At 42.4% G+C, this 18,993-nt stretch overlaps 1 protein-coding gene across 7 annotated transcripts in view; it reads right to left on the reverse strand.

Annotated features, from left to right (window-relative positions):
* Positions 1 to 18,993, reverse strand: part of DCLK2 (doublecortin like kinase 2) — a 152,910-nt gene that overhangs the window by 4,566 nt on the left and 129,351 nt on the right. For 6 of the 7 annotated variants that reach the window (XR_003968304.1, XR_003968303.1, XM_030312943.1 and 3 more), the window contains 7 exons: positions 17,792 to 17,911; positions 17,403 to 17,549; positions 10,782 to 10,915; positions 10,280 to 10,357; positions 4,380 to 4,476; positions 3,669 to 3,749; positions 2,390 to 2,506 (listed from right to left, as the gene is read on the reverse strand). Coding sequence is in view for 5 of the 7 variants with exons in the window: in XM_030312943.1 (XP_030168803.1) it covers positions 2,390 to 2,506; positions 3,669 to 3,749; positions 4,380 to 4,476; positions 10,280 to 10,357; positions 10,782 to 10,915; positions 17,403 to 17,549; positions 17,792 to 17,911 (774 nt within the window). In the remaining 2 variants the exon portion in view is untranslated. The remainder of the gene's footprint in view (positions 1 to 2,389; positions 2,507 to 3,668; positions 3,750 to 4,379; positions 4,477 to 10,279; positions 10,358 to 10,781; positions 10,916 to 17,402; positions 17,550 to 17,791; positions 17,912 to 18,993) is intronic. The other variant, XM_030312944.1, reaches the window with a different exon arrangement.

Raw genomic sequence — 18,993 nt, forward strand, 5'->3', positions numbered from 1 at the left:
GGGCTTGAAATTTGACTACTGATCTCCTTCATAGCAAATGGGAAACTATCATTTGTAAGCCGGAAGATACAGCTTCTGTCTGAGAGGCTCTAAATGTCATTATCCAGAACAGAGCCTATACTGGGCCATAAGGTAAAGGGCTGGGTCATTCCAGAGCTTTAGCAGGCCACAGGCGTCGGCCCATGATTCCTGTGTGGGCGCTGAGTCCACAGGTGACCCAGGCAATGATGGCAGAACTCTCCTAAGCCCTGGGCACAGTCCCATTAAAGGTCCTTCTTCTAGGAGACTCTGAAGCTTAACTAACCTAGCTATTAAATTTTGATCCTAAAAAACACTCTTAAGATTCTTCATTATGTGTCAAGTGTGCCAATTTTCTATGTTTTATTTCCTCTACATTTTGCAGAAGCCTTATGGTGTCCATGCGACCAGTCTGTAATTTGCCATCCGTCCCATCCATCAGTGCCTGCTCTTGTAGGTGAATCGCTTAAAAATGTTCTCATGCTGTTGAGTCAATCAAGATGGTTCTTTTCTTTTTTTTTTTTTTTTTTTTTTTTTTTAAATTTTTTTTTTTTCAACGTTTATTTATTTTTGGGACAGAGAGTGACAGAGCATGAACGGGGGAGGGGCAGAGAGAGAGGGAGACACAGAATCGGAAACAGGCTCCAGGCTCTGAGCCATCAGCCCAGAGCCTGACGCGGGGCTCGAACTCACGGACCGCGAGATCGTGACCTGGCTGAAGTCGGACGCTTAACCGACTGCGCCACCCAGGCGCCCCAAGATGGTTCTTTTCAAAGTGTTTAAGCTGTAACTCTGTGACAACTCTGACTTTCCCGGGCTTTCAGCAGAACGCTGCTAAAATGTTAGGAAAACCACAACTCAAGAGGCCTTCTCATTACTTTGGCACAGAGCACCCCAATGTCCTGCAACATGTCAAAAGACCGAGTCTGCAAGCTCAGGCCTTGTCTGGGGGAGGGAAGCAGTGTGAGAGCACGCTTTCTAGCAGGGAAGGAGTAAAGGAGTTCCGAGGACATACAGAGGGCTTCCAGGTAAATGCAGCCACTCCAGGGGGAGAAAGGGGAATGGCAGACCATTAGTGGGGCTAAGGTGGTGGATACCCAACAAAACATACCACAGTGTTCTGTATTCTCCGTGGTGGGGGTGGGGGTGGGGGGCGGGGAAGGGTTTCCTTCCAGCTTCTATATGGACCCAGAATCTTCTTGAGTAAAGGTTCCTAGACTACAATGTGCCAGAGAGTAAGCAACCGCTTTCCTTCTAGTTGGGTAGAAAACAAGTTGAACCTTGCCAGAGGGTGAAATGCTTGTCCTGAGATAAGAAAGCTGGAAATGTAGAGACAGCCCATCACTGGCTGTCAGGTTCCCAGGGGGCTGTCAGGGGTGGCCAAGCCACTAACAACTCAGGCACCTGTCCCCTTAGAAAGTCTGATTCCAAAGCCACCCCAGGTCCTGGAGAAGGCAACCCCTCACCTGCTCCCAGATCGTGTGAGCGGTATGGGCAGAACAGAGGTCATGGCCCCCAGTGTTGGTGCCACAACAGGAGGGGACATACTCACTGCTGGGCTTCAGGCCCGACTTCAGCAGGGACTCAGGCCAGGACAGCCAGTGTTGAGTGAGCTAACCGCACTTCTAGTTCAATTTTATTCTTTCTGCCTTTATTTTCTCTTTTGCTAAATTTACCTTAACGTTTCTTTCCTTACTGTAATGCCACTGTTTATTTGTTGTGTTTATGCATTTAGATAAATTCCCTTACAATCATTTTGAAAGAAGGAAGACCTAAAAAAAATTATGGGGATCATTGTTACTGACATCTCAAAATCTTTCTAACCCTGAAAACAAAAACACAAATATATATTTTTTACATTGTTCTGTACTTTTAAAAGCCACAAAACACTAATTTTTTAAAGGAATTTGTTTAACTTTAGCGGTTTCTTACCCCTGGTCTCAAAGAATAATTCATACCTCACACAGTGTGTTTGTGAAGCCTTGAATAGGCAGGGAGTTCCTTCCTTAGGCTGTAAATCCCAGCCAGGCTTGGGAGGCCCTCTCCAGATGAGAAACAGAGAGGAGAGCAGAAGCAGCTGCCAGGGAGGGCACCGAGCCCGGGAGAAGGAGCTCCTTGGTGCCGGGACCCATCAGGCTGGCCTTGCTGGTACCTGCACAGCCCCCTACCCCAGAACTCAAGGCCTGGGAGTCGGCCAGATGGGTGCACTCCACGTGCCAAGCCAATCTTGAAAAGCAAAGAGGAACATGGAAGGTGCGGACTTCCATGTGAGGGAACCTCGGCTATTCACTTCTAAAGACTCAAAGTCCACCGAGCAGTCAGGCCCGACACTTCAGCTTTCCAAGGGCAGAACAGAGTGCCTTCCACTTACCATGATAACCGAGACCCCGGTGGTGGTGCTGTTCTGTTTGGGGAGCGCATTATTAAAGTGCTGTTTGAGTTTACCTGTTACTTCAGCTTGCATATTATTCTCCTGGGAGGCATCATCCTACAGAAAAGAATCAAATACAATGGTTTCAGATTCTCAGGTCTACGTTGGCTTTTCCTGAATAGTCACCCTCACCCCACCATCTCTTCCTAACAGGACTGATTTTCACCACAAGGTTAGGGGAACAATTCCTGCCGTTTAGCAGTCCTATGTCCTCAGGAAGACCCCAAGCCATTCCCTTTGCTCCTTAAGCCTCAATCAGGCCAAGTAGAGAGCACCAGTCTCTGAGAACACGAAGGAAGACACTCTTCAGGCTTCTAAGACTCTGTCCCCAAGCACAAATCCCACAGAGTTTAGTACAGATCCCTCCCATGGAAACACCAAAATTAATGAAGAGTTTATTATTTTGATCAAGAATTCACTTAGTTGTTAGTCTTTATCGCTCATAAAGAAATGTGGCATCTCAGCTACTTGGTCCAAGACCTAAGTCACTTGGCAGGATCCAGAGAGGCTGAACCCTCATGTCAGGATGTGTGGGACCCTGCAGAGATAGTGGAGGGGTGCAGGGAGCCACCACTCCCCCACAAGTAGGCAAAAGCCCATGGCTAAGTACATTAACCTCACTCTCATGGAGTCTTTGGGAATAAGGTAAATGCAAACTCTCCCACCAGCACCACTTAATGGATCACATTTACCCTAAACCCAGAGGTACCACCAAGCCCAGACGAACTCTGGTCAACGTCACACCCCCTCTACTAGGCTCCAGAAGGGACTATGTCTCAGCCTCCTTACTCTCAGCAGGAGATCTCCTACGACCATGTGCCATAAAGACATGGGGATCAGCTTCTGAAACATGCTCATCTCTGGGCAAATCCTGAAAACTCTCAAATCCTGTAAGTATAGAAGGCAAAAGCTGAAAGGCTCCTGAGAGCGCATCCCAACCAATCCTTTCATTTTGTAGATGAGGAAAGTGAGGCCCAGAAAGGGACAGTGACTTGCCCAGGTCACTCACAGAGCAGGATCAAATACTCTGAGATCCTCATGCCAAGTGCCTTCTCCCAGAGAGCTACCTTCATGCTACTTGCTCATGAGAGAAAACAGACATTTCATCTGCCATGGAACTTGGATGCAGAGCTCTGCATGTGCAAAAGCCACGGTGAAGAAGCAGGCTGGTGGTCACGGAACTTACAGATGTTCCTTCCCCGAGAACGTGGGTACTTACTGACACCCAGGGGTGGCTCAGGATTTCTCCCGCGGTACACCGAGCTTCAACGTTTACCTGAAGCATTTGACTGATTAATTCCTGGAACGAAATAAAGAAGAGTATAGAGGAGGCGAGGTGGGGGACTTCCAGCGTAAACACAGATATCTGAGCTTGCACTAAGTACTTCAAAGAACCAGCCAACACAGCTGCTCAGCCATTTCACCTTAGAAGCTATTATCACCTACATTCCTACTGCCCTACCAGGCAATCACACAGACACGGCTGCCTCAGGGCAGCACCAGTGTAAGAGAAGAGAAGGTCTCTCCTGGGTCTACATTAAACCAAGATGTTCTCTCCTAAGAGTTCTGGTTATTATCATCATTCCGCAGTGTAAAAACTGCAGTATTGTTCCTTTTGGCAAGTCAGTATGTCTCATTCCCACATTCTGATGGGTGTCCAATACATATTTCTTAAATAAATGAAAGAACGCATGTTTAGGGCTTAGAGGAACGCAGGAGGGTGGCAGGGGCAAATTGGGAAGACAGCCAGTCCAGCTTCAGAATGTGCCTACGAGTTCCAGAGACTATACTGTGGGATGAACTTAAAGAAGAAACACATTAAAAGTCAAGCCAGACCTGGAGCTCGATTCCAAGAGCTGCAACAGCCTCACACGGCAGACGAGGGCCCCTTGACACAACGTAACCCATGGAAACAAACCCAGATGGGTACCTTTGCTGAGTCTGTGATGTTATCCCAGTAGGGGGCTGGAAACTCCAGCTTCCCAGCCAAGATCTGGTCAAAGAGATCTTCCTGGAGATTGTTCTCACTAAGTCAGTGACAAAGAAATAGAAGAAAAATCAAAGTTACCATACAGTTTTCAACAAAATGCTCACAGGAAGAATGGGGTGAGGAGTCCAGTCTCTTGGCTTGGGCATTTCATATCTCAATTGTATTTGTTATGACACATTTTTTTCCTTTTAGATGATGAGCTAAAGAACATATCCATAGGCCTGGGTATCAGGGAAAGTGAGGACACAAGGTTCAAGAAACTTGTTTCAGCTTGAGAAAAGGCAGTAATTCTGGAGACGGACGGTGGTGATGGCTGCACAATACTATGAATGTACTTCATGCCATTAAAACTGTACATTTAGGGGCACCTGGGTGGCTCAGTCCGTTAAGCTTCCGATTTTGGCTTAGGTCATGATCTCACAGTTAGTGAGTTCAAGCCCCCATATTGGGCCCTGCCCAGGCAGCTCAGAGCCTGGAGCCTGCTTCAGATTCTGTGTCTCCCTCTGCCCTTCTCCCCACTTGCACTGTTTCTGTCCCTCAAAAATAAGTAAGTGTTAAAAAAAAATTGTAAATTTAAAAATGGTTAAAAGGTAATGTATATATTCTGCCAAAGAAAAAAAGGACTCAAGAAAAATATGGAATCCACAAATGACGTAAATCCTCATTTCAGAAAAAAACAATCTCGGCATCTGCCCTCACTTAATCTCTCATGGCGATCAGAGTGGAAAAGTAACAAACCTGAGTCAGCTCTCCTTGCCCTTCCTCTTTCTACTTTTCCAATAAAAGAGCCAAGAGCAGTGAAACAAGCCAAGATATGAAAGAGTCATAAGGAGTCCAGAATCTGGATAAAATATTCATGACATAATTAGCTCCCCATTGGAACTTGACTTTCACTTAAGCTCAATCTGCAAAAAAAAAAAAAAAAAAAAAAAAAAAAGAGCCCATCCAAGAAGAGTGACTAGAACCACACAGACTGAGGTGAAGTGATGTTGCTGCCCTCCCAGGGTGGGCATCCTTCCTCAGCCCGTACCTAACTGTGCTACCCTCAGAGGTGCTCCTGCACATACAGCTGGTGCCTACTGAAACATAATGCCTTGACTTTTGAGGCAAGGTACACAGAAACGTAAAAACACTGCTGGGAAACATTCAGGAAGCTGGATGTCACCGTCTCCTGGAACACAGAGCCACAGCCACAGAGCCCCACCTCCCCCTTACTTGGTGGGTGCATCAACGGCTGAGCGAAAACAAAATCATTAGCCTTCTAGGCCACTCATTACAAAGCCCTAGTGGAAACCTCAGGGTAAGCCGCTGGAGTCAAGATGAAAATCCAGGAGTGGAAGTCCAGTCTCAGTGTGCACCATCTGCCTTGGAGTTGCCAACAGGGCCCCTGCAGCCTGCTGTGCAAACTCACATGAGACCCCACCCGGCCTTCTAGACGTAAGCCTAGTCATGCTAACTGCTCTCCCACAGTGAGCAAGTGTGGTGTCCACAGAAACAGGTCATTTGGGGCAGTGCCTAGGGACAAATTCTGGGGCTGTGTAATGTGACTACCCTACACCTTTAATGAAAAAGAGGACAGGCAAACTTCGTTTTATTTCTGCTTCCCTTTACTGTACTTTGCAGATAATTGTACTCTTTTTTTACAAGGTGAAGGTTTGTGGCAATGCTGCAGGGAGCATGTCCATCAGTACCATTTTCCAACAGCATCTGCTCACTTTGCATCTGTTACATTTTGGTAATTCTCGCAATATTTCAAACTGTTTCATCACTAATCTGTTAGTTATGGTGATTTGTGATCCTTGATTACAACTCACTAAAGCTCAAATGACGGTTAGCATTTTTTAGCAATAAAGTACTTTTTATTTTACTGTTATTATTATTAATTATTATTTTTAAGTAGGCTCCATGCCCAGCCTGGGGCTCGAACTCACACCCCTGAGATCAAGAGTCCCATGCCCCACTAACTGAGCCAGCCAGGGACCTCTACTTTTTTTTTTTTTTTTTAAGTAAAGCATTTCTTAATTAACGTACGCACATTGTTTTTTTAGACATAATGTTGCTGCACGCTTAACAGACTACAGTACAGTGTGAACATAACCTTTATTTGTACTGGGAAACCAAAAAATTCATTGGACTTGCTTTTACTGTGGTATTTGCTTTATTGCGGTGGTCTGGAACCACTCTCGCAACATCTCCAAGGTAGGCCTGCAGAGTCTGTGGGCTTTTGTGAATACTCAGGACATCTCAACAAGCCCAGCTGAATTGACATATGCCAGTTCATGAAGTCTGGGTCAAGAGGCACATCGAATGAGTAGCAAAAGTCAGGCCAGACAACCAGGTAAGGCAAGCGATTCCCACTGCCCTCCTGGAAAGTGTTTTTCTATGAGCCTGCACAAACTCTTTCTAGGTTGTCTGATGTTTTCTTTTTCACTGTTATTTCCCTACTGACTGAACTCAGCTAAACTCTCCAGGAGAAAATGTTAGAAAAAGATGTTAAAAATCACCCATTTCCAGAACCGTTGCTTTTAGCCACCCCTCTCTATTACTCATCTTCTTTTTTTTTCCTGGAATAGCAAATAGCTTATATTTTGTTAATATACAGGACTTTTATTTTGTTCATAAACAGCTAAAAAGTTGGAAGTGTAACTGCAGCAAGTTATTTAGGTTCTTGGCAAAATAGTCTGAGTCAACAAACAAAAGCCTAGGGGGTCCCAGCAATAAGAAGTCACCTAAAGGATCCATGCTGTGAACTGCAAGCACTTTGAGCATTTCAAGCTTCCCTCAGTAGAAGAACAGAAAGCTAATTTATCCTTCTAAGTAGTCACGTAGTAAAAGCCACTCTGATTAAATCTACACTGGACTTACTTACACATTTATACTTCCACAATTGGGCTGAGATTTTCAGGGCACTTTAAAATCTTAAAACAATACAGCTCATGGATCAAGGTGCTGTAAGTTTAAAAATGTACATTAAGAAAAACCTGGAAAACAACAGGAGTTTGAGCACATTCCTTCTTTTTAATGCCAAGTTGTTAAACAGTTATCTGATGAGGTAACTTGAAAATGTTGTAAGCTACTTCACAAAATGATGTTTAAACATTTAGCTTATGGGAGGTATAAGTGCATGTTTCAGAAAAACAAAATTATCATGCAAATATTACGTTTTGTCAGTGGCCCCAAGATCAGACTTGCTTAGGCAATAACTAATACTGTGGTTGTAGGACCAGCTTCTGAATATAACATATAAGTCAACAGCTTTCAAAAGGTAGCTTTATTGCTTTTAATTAGCCACATACTTACCTCCAGTTCCCACAAAGAAGCTGCCATGCAGTGAGAAACAAGTCACAATAGATACATACTGTTCAATCTGAGTCTCAGTCTCGCTTTTGGTTAAAAGCAAAAAGCAAAATCAAATAACAAACCCACAGACTGCACTGGCATGTGGAAACACTAGAGGGAGTTGTGAGCACACATTCCTCTAACCTGATCCCTGATAACCCCTTTCCAACTGATCTCAACTTGGGTTAACCAAGGATGGAAACTCTGCTATAACAGGCCCCATGATCACTTGGCAACAAAACTACCCCCTTCACTTAACTAGTTCCCCAAACAAATCATCACTAAAACCAGCCAGAACACAATGGAACCGTAAAAATGACCACAAATTATTCCACTCCATGTACATACCTGCTTAATCTTCTCTCACATTTACTCTATTTGACTTCATTTGGTCAATGGGACATCAATCAGCAAATATGTGTCAAGTGGACACTTGGAAAGTGGTTGAGCAAAGGAACTTGCCCTCTCTGGCTGCTTTTGGGGATCCTGTATCCACCATCATGTGAAACCAAGGTTAGCCCATTGAATGCTGAAAGGCACTTGACCAAGTCTTATCTGTTGTCCCAGCTGACCCTGAGCGAACTACCAGGCGTGTGAGTGATGCCACACTAAACCATCAAGTCCCAATTAGCCAGCCCAGATCAGAAGAACTGCCCAATAAATCCAAAGAACTGACAGCTCTAACCTTTGGAGTAGTTAACTGTTCAGCAAAAGCTGGCCAATAGTGCAGTAATCCTATAGTCTGTGTAACCCACCTAAGCAATGGCTTTGAAGGAAGACCATGATTTAACGGCCAGATGGCAAGAGCTTCCCACTGCAGAAACCCAATCCTAGCCACAAGGACAAGGTCCCACTCAAATGCTCTACCTTTCACTTAACCTTTGTGATTTCCAGCCCTGAAATAAGCATACCCTCATACTCAATTTATTCTTCTTGATCAATATTCTGGTGATGGGTGTCTTTACACCATAAGGCTCTCAAAAGTAGAAACTGACATCTCTGTGTCACTCTTATGTTTACTGTAATGTCAGTAAAAAGAAAACTTGTTCAAATCAATTGAAAATTATCATTTAAAAAAGATATATCTTTCAACTTTTTTGTAGGTTTGAAAGCTTTATAATAAAATGTTGGGGGAGAGGCAGCAAATTAAATGTATTGAACTTACTGATGAAGTACAACACCATAAATAAGACATCAGAGAATATGCTTTACATTTGATCCCTGACACCTAGAATAGTGCCTGGCACACAGTAGCTACTCAACAGTAGTTGTAAAATGAACAATAACAGAGATTAAAGTGAAAAGAGAGCTCAAGAAGATACATAAGAAAATCCAAGTTGCATCATTAGATGAACTTCTATTCCCAAGTCATTCATTTGCTCCAAAGAGGGAGATGGGACAGATCAAAAGAGGCCCTGTGGCCAAAGCCCTGCACTTTCTCATGTTCACAGTACTGGGGTACTGGGTATGCTCTATGCCCGCTGTCACACATTCTGACACCTGTGTGTGGCCACCTCTGCCCCCCCCACCACCCCAGGTGAGATACGTGATTACCAAGAATCAGTCTCTATTTGTTCCCAGGCCTAGTTATGCTGAAAGTATTTGTAATATTATGTGAACATATAGAATTTAAATTTCATTAAATATTATGTGAAATATTATGTGAACAGATAGAATTAATTTAAAAAGAAAGAGTTCACGGTTTCTATGAGAACTAGGTTGAAAGCTTTGGAAGGTGAGTTGTTAAAAAAAAAAAAACCCTGCTGTCAAATTAAATAGGAGAAATGACTATTAAGAACTGGAAAAGGAGGTGCGTCAGTGGCTCAGTCAGTTAAGTGTCCAACTTCGGCTGAGGTCATGATCTCACAGTTCATGTGTTCAAGCCCCGTGTTGGGCTCTGTGCTGACAGCGCAGAGCCTGGAGTCAGCTTCAGATTCTGTCTTCCTCTCTCTCTGCCCCTCCCGACTTCTGCTTGCTCGCTCGCTCTCAAAAATAAACATTAAAAAAATTGGAACAAAAAAAAAACGGGAAAAGGTTTGTTTACCTAGAAGGATCAGACTGCTTCATAAAGATCTTTAAATCTCACTCCACTTGAAAAAGATTGAGAATGGATATTGTACACATTGGATGATTTGGTGTGTTTTACAGAAGAGTGACAAGAAATTCAGAGGACCATATACCAAACAAAGGCCTTGACCTCACATCAGAAGTGTGGTCAAGGAATATCCATTAATAGGTTGTAAATTAAGAAAAAAAGTAAAAGGTATGTTTATATAATTTTTAACTGACATTTTTTTTTAATTTTTTTTTTTTTTTTTTTTTTTTTTAAGTTCATGACCTGAGCTGAAGTCGGCTGCCCGACCAACTGAGCCACCCAGGCACTCCTTAACTGACATTTTTATTGACCAGATTCTGGTCCTGATTGCCAGGATGAGAATGCCTGCTTCCTGACCAAAGGGAGAGTTTACAATTCAGATATTGTTACTCAAAGAGCCACTGACCTTCGGAATGGAGGGAATCCACAGAGAAGTATGTATGTGATCACGCCTGCCGCCCAAATATCCACTTTCAGGCCATAGCTGAGAAAACAAAGTGGGTGGAGGGAAGAAATAATGATATTACTCCCAGGAACCCTCCAAATTACTGGAGTAGTTGCCTTTGTTTGTTATGACGAAGGGCTTCCTCAGTGTCAAACCACTCATTTCACACAAAGGAATTAACTGCCCTTTGGACAGGGACATCTACTCTTCTCCGGAGCTAACCACAATATTGGGAACTGTTGCCATATTTCCAAGACTGGCCCTGGGACAAAAGTCCAGGCCTAGAGCTCCTGGACACAGAAGCACACACCTCAGTTCCTGAGATTAAAGTCATGGTGCAGGTAATAGACTCTCCCACCCTCCACCTTCCCAGGAGGAGTGTGAATACACAGCAGCCCGAGCAGCAAAACATACCTTTTTCCACCAAAGTTCAAGTACTAACCAAAGCCACCAGGAGTCTTACCCGGTTTCAGCAATTATTTCTGGTGCCACATAAGTTGGTGTGCCACAGACTGTGTATAAAGGGCCTTCCACCACAGTGGCCAGACCAAAGTCTCCCAGCTTCAAGGACTTGGTTCCATCAGGATATTCACACACCTGGAACAGAAACCAGCCAATAATCAGAAGTAGTTTCTTTTCTCAATGATTCCAAAGGGGCCCTTGGAACTAGATAGAAACAACATTGATTAATAGATTTAAAAAAAATCTCTCCTTGTTGATAATAATACCGTTGTTTACTTCTGATGCTCTAAAGCTCTAAGTTTTCTTTAGAGATTTTGCATGATTGTGTGAAATACAGAAGACAGTATTTTCCAACTTTGTAAAAAGTTCCTTATCTTGGGGCATCTGGGTGGCTCAGTTGGTTAAGTGTCCAACTTCAGCTCAGGGCATGATCTCATGGTTCGTGATTTTGAGCCCTGTGTTGGGCTCTGTGCAGACAGTACGGAGCTTGCTTGGGATTCTTTCTCTCTCTCTCTCTGTCAAAATAAATAAATAACTTTTTTAAAAAGTTCCTTATCTAGGAGTATAATGCATATGTGTGCATGCTGCCACGGCAGTTAGGGGTGTAGGTAGCTGCTTACCCAGTGTGGCCTAGACAGCAGGAAACGGAACTTGACTACATCCTCACTGAGTGTGAAGTATTTGAGAGACTCCGAAATGGTGTTTATTAACTGTCCTGGAGTTAACCCTCCTGGACTGTGTCCTCCACACTCCTCCTGGGAAGGTGGAGGGTGGGAGAGTCTATTACCTGCACCATGACTTTAATCTCAGTCGTGTTTAGAAAATAAAATCAAGACTTGTTCTCTGAACAGTCAATGATGAATATAAATATCACATAATGAAAAACTTTGGAAGTTTGGAAAGAAAGTAAACTTTGGGATCAAACAGCCTGAGCCTGAATAACCTCTGCCATTTTCTGGTTGAGTGACCTACAAAAACCACCCTGTGCATGTTCTTCACCTGTGAAGTGGGATGAGACTAGTCCCTAACTCACAGGGGTGGTGTCAAGAGACCAAGCTCAGAGCAGGGCTCAGTGAAGGTTCCTTCCTTTTCCTGGAAGGACTGGCTGATGAAATCAACTAATTATACTGGAAACAGTTTAACAATGCTGGTGAAGACGTGCGTGCTTTTTGCTTAAACGGAAGCAATCTTCTTAGAAAACATTTCAGCAACATGTAAATTTCTTTAAATTATTTATAAGCCTTGATCCAGTAAATCTACTTCTAAGAACCAACCCTAAGGGAATACAGATGAACCCAAAGGTTACACACAAAGCCACTAATCTCAGAATTTATCTATGTTTTTAAAAACTGGAAGGAACATAAATGGCTAACAGGACAATGACTTCATAAATCATGGAACATTCCTATGATAAAATACTATACAGTCACTAATAAGCACATTTCAAATAAGTACTAATCCTATGGAAAATATTCACTATATTACATAAAAAGAACATTCAAAATTATATATTCAGTACAACACACCCAAATGTTCAGTTTATTTCTAGGTGGTAACACCAAAGATTACTTCAGCTTTGTTCTTTATACTTTTCACTGGTTTCTAAAACATTTACAATGAACATGTGTTGGTTCTATAATCAGGAAATTTTATACATAAGCAAATTCTCCTTTGGGGATAAAAGTCTGAGAGTCACATTCTAAGTAGATGGTTTTTAGATTTAACTATGTAATCTTTAACCTATTCATCTCTTGGATGTCCATTCTGAAAACAGTGAATTTCAGAGAAGAGCAACTGCAGAGAACTAATCTTTACTAATGTAATGTCTTTCTCTATTTTTATATTTTAGTCCTATTTAGTTTGTTTTTCCTCACATATTACTATGAACTGAGCCAGATTCTCACCCAAGCCGCTTACTTACTAAAGGATGAAAAATTTAGAAAATTATGTTTTTTCAAGATAAGCATGTTAACAACATTGTCCATTAATCTGATACTCAATGAGGGGGAGTGATTTATATAGACATCATTAAAAAGCATCAAGCACGTCAGGGCTCCCCCTTGTCAGCGATACCCAATCTGTACAGGCATTTAAAAAGCATGGCACTCAAATACCTTCCTTACCTGTGATGCCCTCATCAGTGAAAGAAGAATGTTTTTCACCATAGTGTTTAATAACTGCTTCCACATTTATGTACTAAGTATACATCCCCAGCATACATCTTTATGACTTTCAAGTTTCATGGGAGTAATGGTGAGGCTCACGGATATTTATCATTCTGAGTCAGCCACAACTCAGCAGAGGCATATTCAAAGCTACTAATGATTTAGCCTAAAGCAACAGAAACCAAGTTCTCAGTCATGCCAGGGTCTAAGGACGACCTTCCATCCATTATGTTTAATGTAAACATTAACGAGAACAATCTGATATAGAGAATTACAGTTAGAATTTATGATGCATTTACTGAAACCCAGACTTCAGAAATTCCCTAAGTAATTGCAGTGATAAGAACATTCTAAGCAACATTATAATTTTAAATGTCTATATCATGAAAGTAAAAAAAAAAAGTTTTATTAATGTCATTGTTATTTTGTTTTTGCAAATTTAAAATACACTCATTAGGGACATTTTTTTGAAAAACAGTGTTTACTTTCGACATGCGATTTAGGAATGCCTATGGGTACTTGAGGGTTGCTGTAGACACTCAGAAGTCCCTGAAGCCCCATTTCTCATATCCCCTATAAGGAATTCAGAGTCAGATGCAGAAGCATAAACAGAAAGGTACTGAACAGTTTATAATCACTGAATTATGTCTGGGCAACTGGCGTCCTATCCTCAGCTAAACATCTAAAGAGAAGTGTCATAAGGAGCAGACAAGCCTGAAAAATATTTCATCTGATTCATTTCTCCCCAATACTTGACAAAGAGGCAAATAGGTGAAAGATAATATGAGTAAATTTCAAATATTAGCTGGAGATTCTCTTCAAAGCAGGAAAAAATATCTATAAATCTACACATATAGACACACATTTGTACATAGCTTTAAGAGAATGACACTGACATATAAACACATATGGCCTTCCTTTCAGAGAATGGTTTTAAAAAAGAGGTGGACAAATGCATAGGGACCCCAGAGAAAGGCCTTCTGTTCTGGCAGTGTGCTTAGTTCTCTCCCCAGTTACTGACATCCTCACAGAACTCCAGAGATGCCAATATTTTCCCACACATTATCTCACTGGACCTCAGAGTCACCCCCCTGGGTGATTAGGAAAATAACTGTTACCCGTGTTTTTCAGATGAGGAAACTGAGGCATAGAGAACTCAAGTTACCAGTAGCTACCAAGTGGGGATTCCAACCAAAACCATTACCATCCCACTACACCATCCTGCAACAGATTCTGTGTCTGAAAGTGAGAGTAGGCCTGGCAGAACCCCGGCTGCAGCCTGCACCCCTACGCAGATTCTGAGTGAATTTAAGCAATCACAACTGTGAGAATTCTAGCCCTGTGGTGTTCAAATGCCCCACCACAAGCTGAGAGATGCTCTGTCAAAAGTTGCGCTCAGAATGCAAAAGTTAAAAATGTGAGGAATGTAGATCCCACATACGGAGTAAACGCTGCACGTTCTCTAAATAAAATGTCAACATAATGATTTAGAAGGGCTTCAAATAGGAGAAACCAACCCTCTTCTCTCCTCGGTCCCCAGAACTCCCGGAAAAGCGGAATTTATCACTGGTCTCTCATAGTTAAGTCTGACAGGGCACCACCAGGCTGTAACTCACAGCATTAATGGCCACCCCAGTGCTCCCGGACACGCCGACCCATACATCTCTGCTGGCAGGGTTTTAAATTATGACACCGCTACCAGAGAAGGGGATGCAAATCAGATGTCTGAATGCTCTGCTGTTTAAAAACGGAATCCATTTTTAGAGTAGGGAGAGGCCGATGGTCACTCTGTGTACTTACTTCTAGTGCCTCGATGGCACTTTCTCATCCTAGGGCAATTCTGACCTGCTGACTCAATCTAGAATCTGCAGAGTGGTCGAGTTCAATTTTCAATGGCAGGTACATATTTTACTTAGATATGTGCAGGTAAGGTTTCCAAAGCCTGACCCTTTTAGAGCACACATTAGCCTCATCCAGATATCCTCCTTCCCTTTCCTTTTGGGTAGCACACTGGGGCTGGTGCAGGTCTTGAAGAGGGGTAAAGACTCATCTAGGGCAAGTGAGACTAGACAACAAAGTTGATTCCAATTTCTTGGTTATATTCCGAGACACATCATCTTGGAGACACCCATCTCCATCATATTCTCTTCCTTTGATGCGTGATAAAAGGATAAGGTATCAGATTCTGAGATGGTATACACATTGTGAGTAAACGAGAGAACACATGGGAGGGGAGAGTGGAATCAATGAGCTGGGAAATGCACATTCCCTGGTTTACAGGCAAGTTCACTAATGCCTCAGTTGCCTCCCTCACAGGGCCTCGACATTCAAAGCTACAGAATGGGCTGGTGCCACAGAAACCGATTGTCCCTAGAGACCTGCAGGTCTGTATTTTCAGAAAACATCAGTACATGCAGCCACCAGCGTGAGGTGGGCCATGGACAGAAGGGAGAAATAAAGGAGGCATCCTCATTAATACCATGGCATTTATGTCTGGCCGCTGCCAGAGAAAGCCCTGTCACCGTTGCTTGTGAAGCCCCTGGCCAACCTTCGTCACCTGGTGGAGGACCCTGGGCCTGTAACAGGTGAGAAGACTGTTTTGAGGGGAGAACACCATATTCTCACTTCTATCCTGAGGCCCAGTCCTCCTTAGAGATCGTAAAACGAAGTCCATCATACATCCTGTTTTACAGAGAAGGGATATTTATTTTCCTAAGAGGAAAATCTAGACATGGAACACAATTCCTCAAGGCAGAAGACAGGAAGGAAAAAGCTCATATACTTTTAAATGGATACTCAGAAATCATCAAATGATATTACCAAAAGGGGAAAACGGATACGCTGGATTAGCAGAAAGCCCCTAGGATGGCCTTAAATCCTAAACATCAATGCATATTCCTTTCCACAATTATTTGTATAGTACAAGTATGAGACAAGTTATAAAGACCTGTGTTTGAGTGAGTGCTCACTGCTAGCTAGCTAAGTGACTGTCAATGGTTAGTCAACAACCATTTACTCCACATCCACCACAGCGTGCTTCCTTGAAACTGTCCAAGGCACTGACGACATAAAAATAATTAAGATACATACCTTGCCCTTAATGGTGCTTACCTACAGAAGGAGACAGACAAGCACATGATAAACTCACCACATCAGGGCATGCAGAGCAAAACTAGAGGTGGCCATGACTGACTCGGTCCAGGGAGTCAGGAATGACGTCAAAGAGGACATGCCTTTTGCTCAGTGCCTTGTAAGATGAATACACTTGCCACATCGCTAAGGAGAGGTAGCATTTCAAATGTAGACCAGTATGGAAATAAGCAATGATATGTAATGGTATTGATAAAGTTCAGTCTAATGAGTAAGGACAGGAAAACTTGGGCTTGTATTATCATGATATAAAATACTCAGATAACCTCACCTAAGCAGTAACGATGATGATACTCAGCCCTGAAAGGTAGAAATAGAGGGAAAAAAATGGTCTTGTTTGTGTCTGGGGGGAATGTGTGAAGAAGTCCCTTATCAGCTTCTCTAAAATTCCTCTACAATGTGGACACAAAGATTAGCCCAATTAGTAAGCTGTGTTTATTAAGGCCACCATGGAGGTGTGCTAAATATGACATGAAGGTGAGTGTCACTCTGGCCAGATGGGTGGGGAAGGGTCGGTAACAGGAGAAGAGACTAAAAAGGTAAACTGGGACCAGATTATGGGCCCTCCAAGTGCCACAGACTTTCTTCTGTAGAACAGTGGGACAAATAAGACTTGTAAACAAGAAAAATCAACATCTGAGTCTCAATTTCTGTACCTGTAAAGCTGAGATAAATGGACTAAATTATTCCCAAAGTTCTGTTCTGCATGTAAACAAACCGTCATATTCTACTTTCGCCTCCTATAAGCTTCTCATTCTCTGATTTATTCTTCAGAATTTTTACCTCATAAAATAATTTTCCTTCTCACCTTTCTTTAGTCAGTACCATCAATCAAAACATAGATGTAAATGTGGGGTGCCTGGGTAGCTCAGTCCATTAAGCAACCAACTCTTGGTTTTGGCTCAAGTCATGATCTCACAGTTCATGGGTTCAAGCCCCACATCAGGTTCTGTGCTGTCAGTGTGGAGCCTGCTTGGGATTCTCTGTCTTCCTCTCTCTCTGTCCCCTTCTTTCTCTCACTTTCTCTCTCAAAATAAATAAACTTAAAAAAAAAACATAAATGGAAACGTGTTTTCTAATGTCTGATAAACAATAAATACAGAAATACATATCAATTCAAGAAATCCACTAATGCTTTATGGTCACTGGTCACTAACTTGAGTCATGCTGAGTCCCTTCGTTTAAATTCTCTCAATCCCTTATTGCAGGATTGGTATAGACTCTGAAATGATACTGTTTGCATGAGATCATGTCATTTTAAAGGGAGAGAGGTATGAATTGGAACAAAAACAGCAGAGATGACGTACCAAGAGGTTCTCTGGCTTGATGTCTCTGTGCACAATGCTGAGGCCATGAAGATACCTGAGGGCGTTGGCCAGGTTGTACACCATCGCGCTGCCATCTCTCTCAGTGTACTTGGTTGAAGAGGTAATTGCATCAAAGAGATCCCCACCCTAATGGACACATAAAAAAGAACACAGCAAAATGTCAACAGTGACAATCCTGTGAAGATAACAAAGAAGGTTCATCAGCCTAGAGCAGATGAAAAAATGACATAAGTGCCATGAAAAATGATGATAAATAATGAAAGTTTCAAGGTAGGAGATCATTTTTTCCAATGAGGTCCTTCAAGAACATGGTTAAGTCTTGGGATTTGGCACCAATGAAATCTCCTGACATCTCTCCATCCTCTTACTTTGACCAATTCCATCACCAGAAAGAGCTCAGTAGCTGTTTCCATCTCTTCAACCAGCATGATGATATTTGGATGTTTCACCCTGCGCAGGATTGACACTTCATTCTCAATCAGGTGCTCCTGTCAAAGGAAGGGGTTAGAGAGGTGGATCAGACACCACAGAACCATCTGCCTGATTTCTATAACCTGGAGGGTGCATAGTCTGCAGACGGGAAGCATCCCCCTTGGCGCAAAGAAAACCAAACCCTGGCCAAGCTGGTTTCCATAGGGACAGGACAAGTCAGTGTGACGTGTCATTGTCACCAACAAAAAGGAACTGATTATCTTCAAAACGTCCCTTGAAAGGGCTCAATGGTGTTGTCCTGGCACATAAAACATACTGCCTTCTTATCTCTTCAACACCTTAAGAGGTCATGACACTGTCAGCTTGGGCACACAGCACTGTGCTTTGTGATTCATATGGAACCACTTTTCTAATGTGAATGTAACACTCAAAATTAAGATCAAGTATATAAGGAAATTTGCATGTGTATGGAATACAACTTGAGCATTAAATTTTTTGTTGTTTTTAAACCATTACTAATATGAATTTGAGTTTCATGTTGAAATTTACAAAGGGGGGAAAAAAGTTTTTCCTCTATGGCTGGATGTAGAATCATTCCCCAGAAGGATGTTCCTTATTATCTTGTATTTCAGAAATCGGAAAAGAGTACCATAGGGACCACGGTTCTCATTTTATTTCTAACCACTTGCCTGAAAATACTACTTATCAATCCTTGTGAGTCATGCAGCCAGGATCAGCAACTGTAGCAAAAATGTTTACCCACATCATTAAGGAATTATTCTCAATATACCAACCATGAATCATGTGTAACTATTGCTCTACTTTATTATGAGACATGAAAATATTTCAATAATATCACATTTGTTGATCCTCAGTAGCTATAATAATGAATTACTTTGAATTTAGGATATGCTCTGTGAAATTAACTGCCCTCTGACACATTCTAGGTTTTCAGATGTAACTTATACCTAAAGCTTACTGTTTAAGAGATATCATTTGCTACCTACATGCGCACATATGTATACACCCATATGTGTATGTCCCTCATATCGTCCCTTTTGCCTTTGCTATCATGAATCTCAGAACCAAATTTAGTGTCCACTGCAGTAAGAGAATTATCTCTAGGTCAAGATATCAT

The sequence above is a fragment of the Lynx canadensis genome, chromosome B1, assembly GCF_007474595.2.
Source record: "Lynx canadensis isolate LIC74 chromosome B1, mLynCan4.pri.v2, whole genome shotgun sequence".
Classification (NCBI taxonomy): domain Eukaryota; kingdom Metazoa; phylum Chordata; class Mammalia; order Carnivora; family Felidae; genus Lynx; species Lynx canadensis.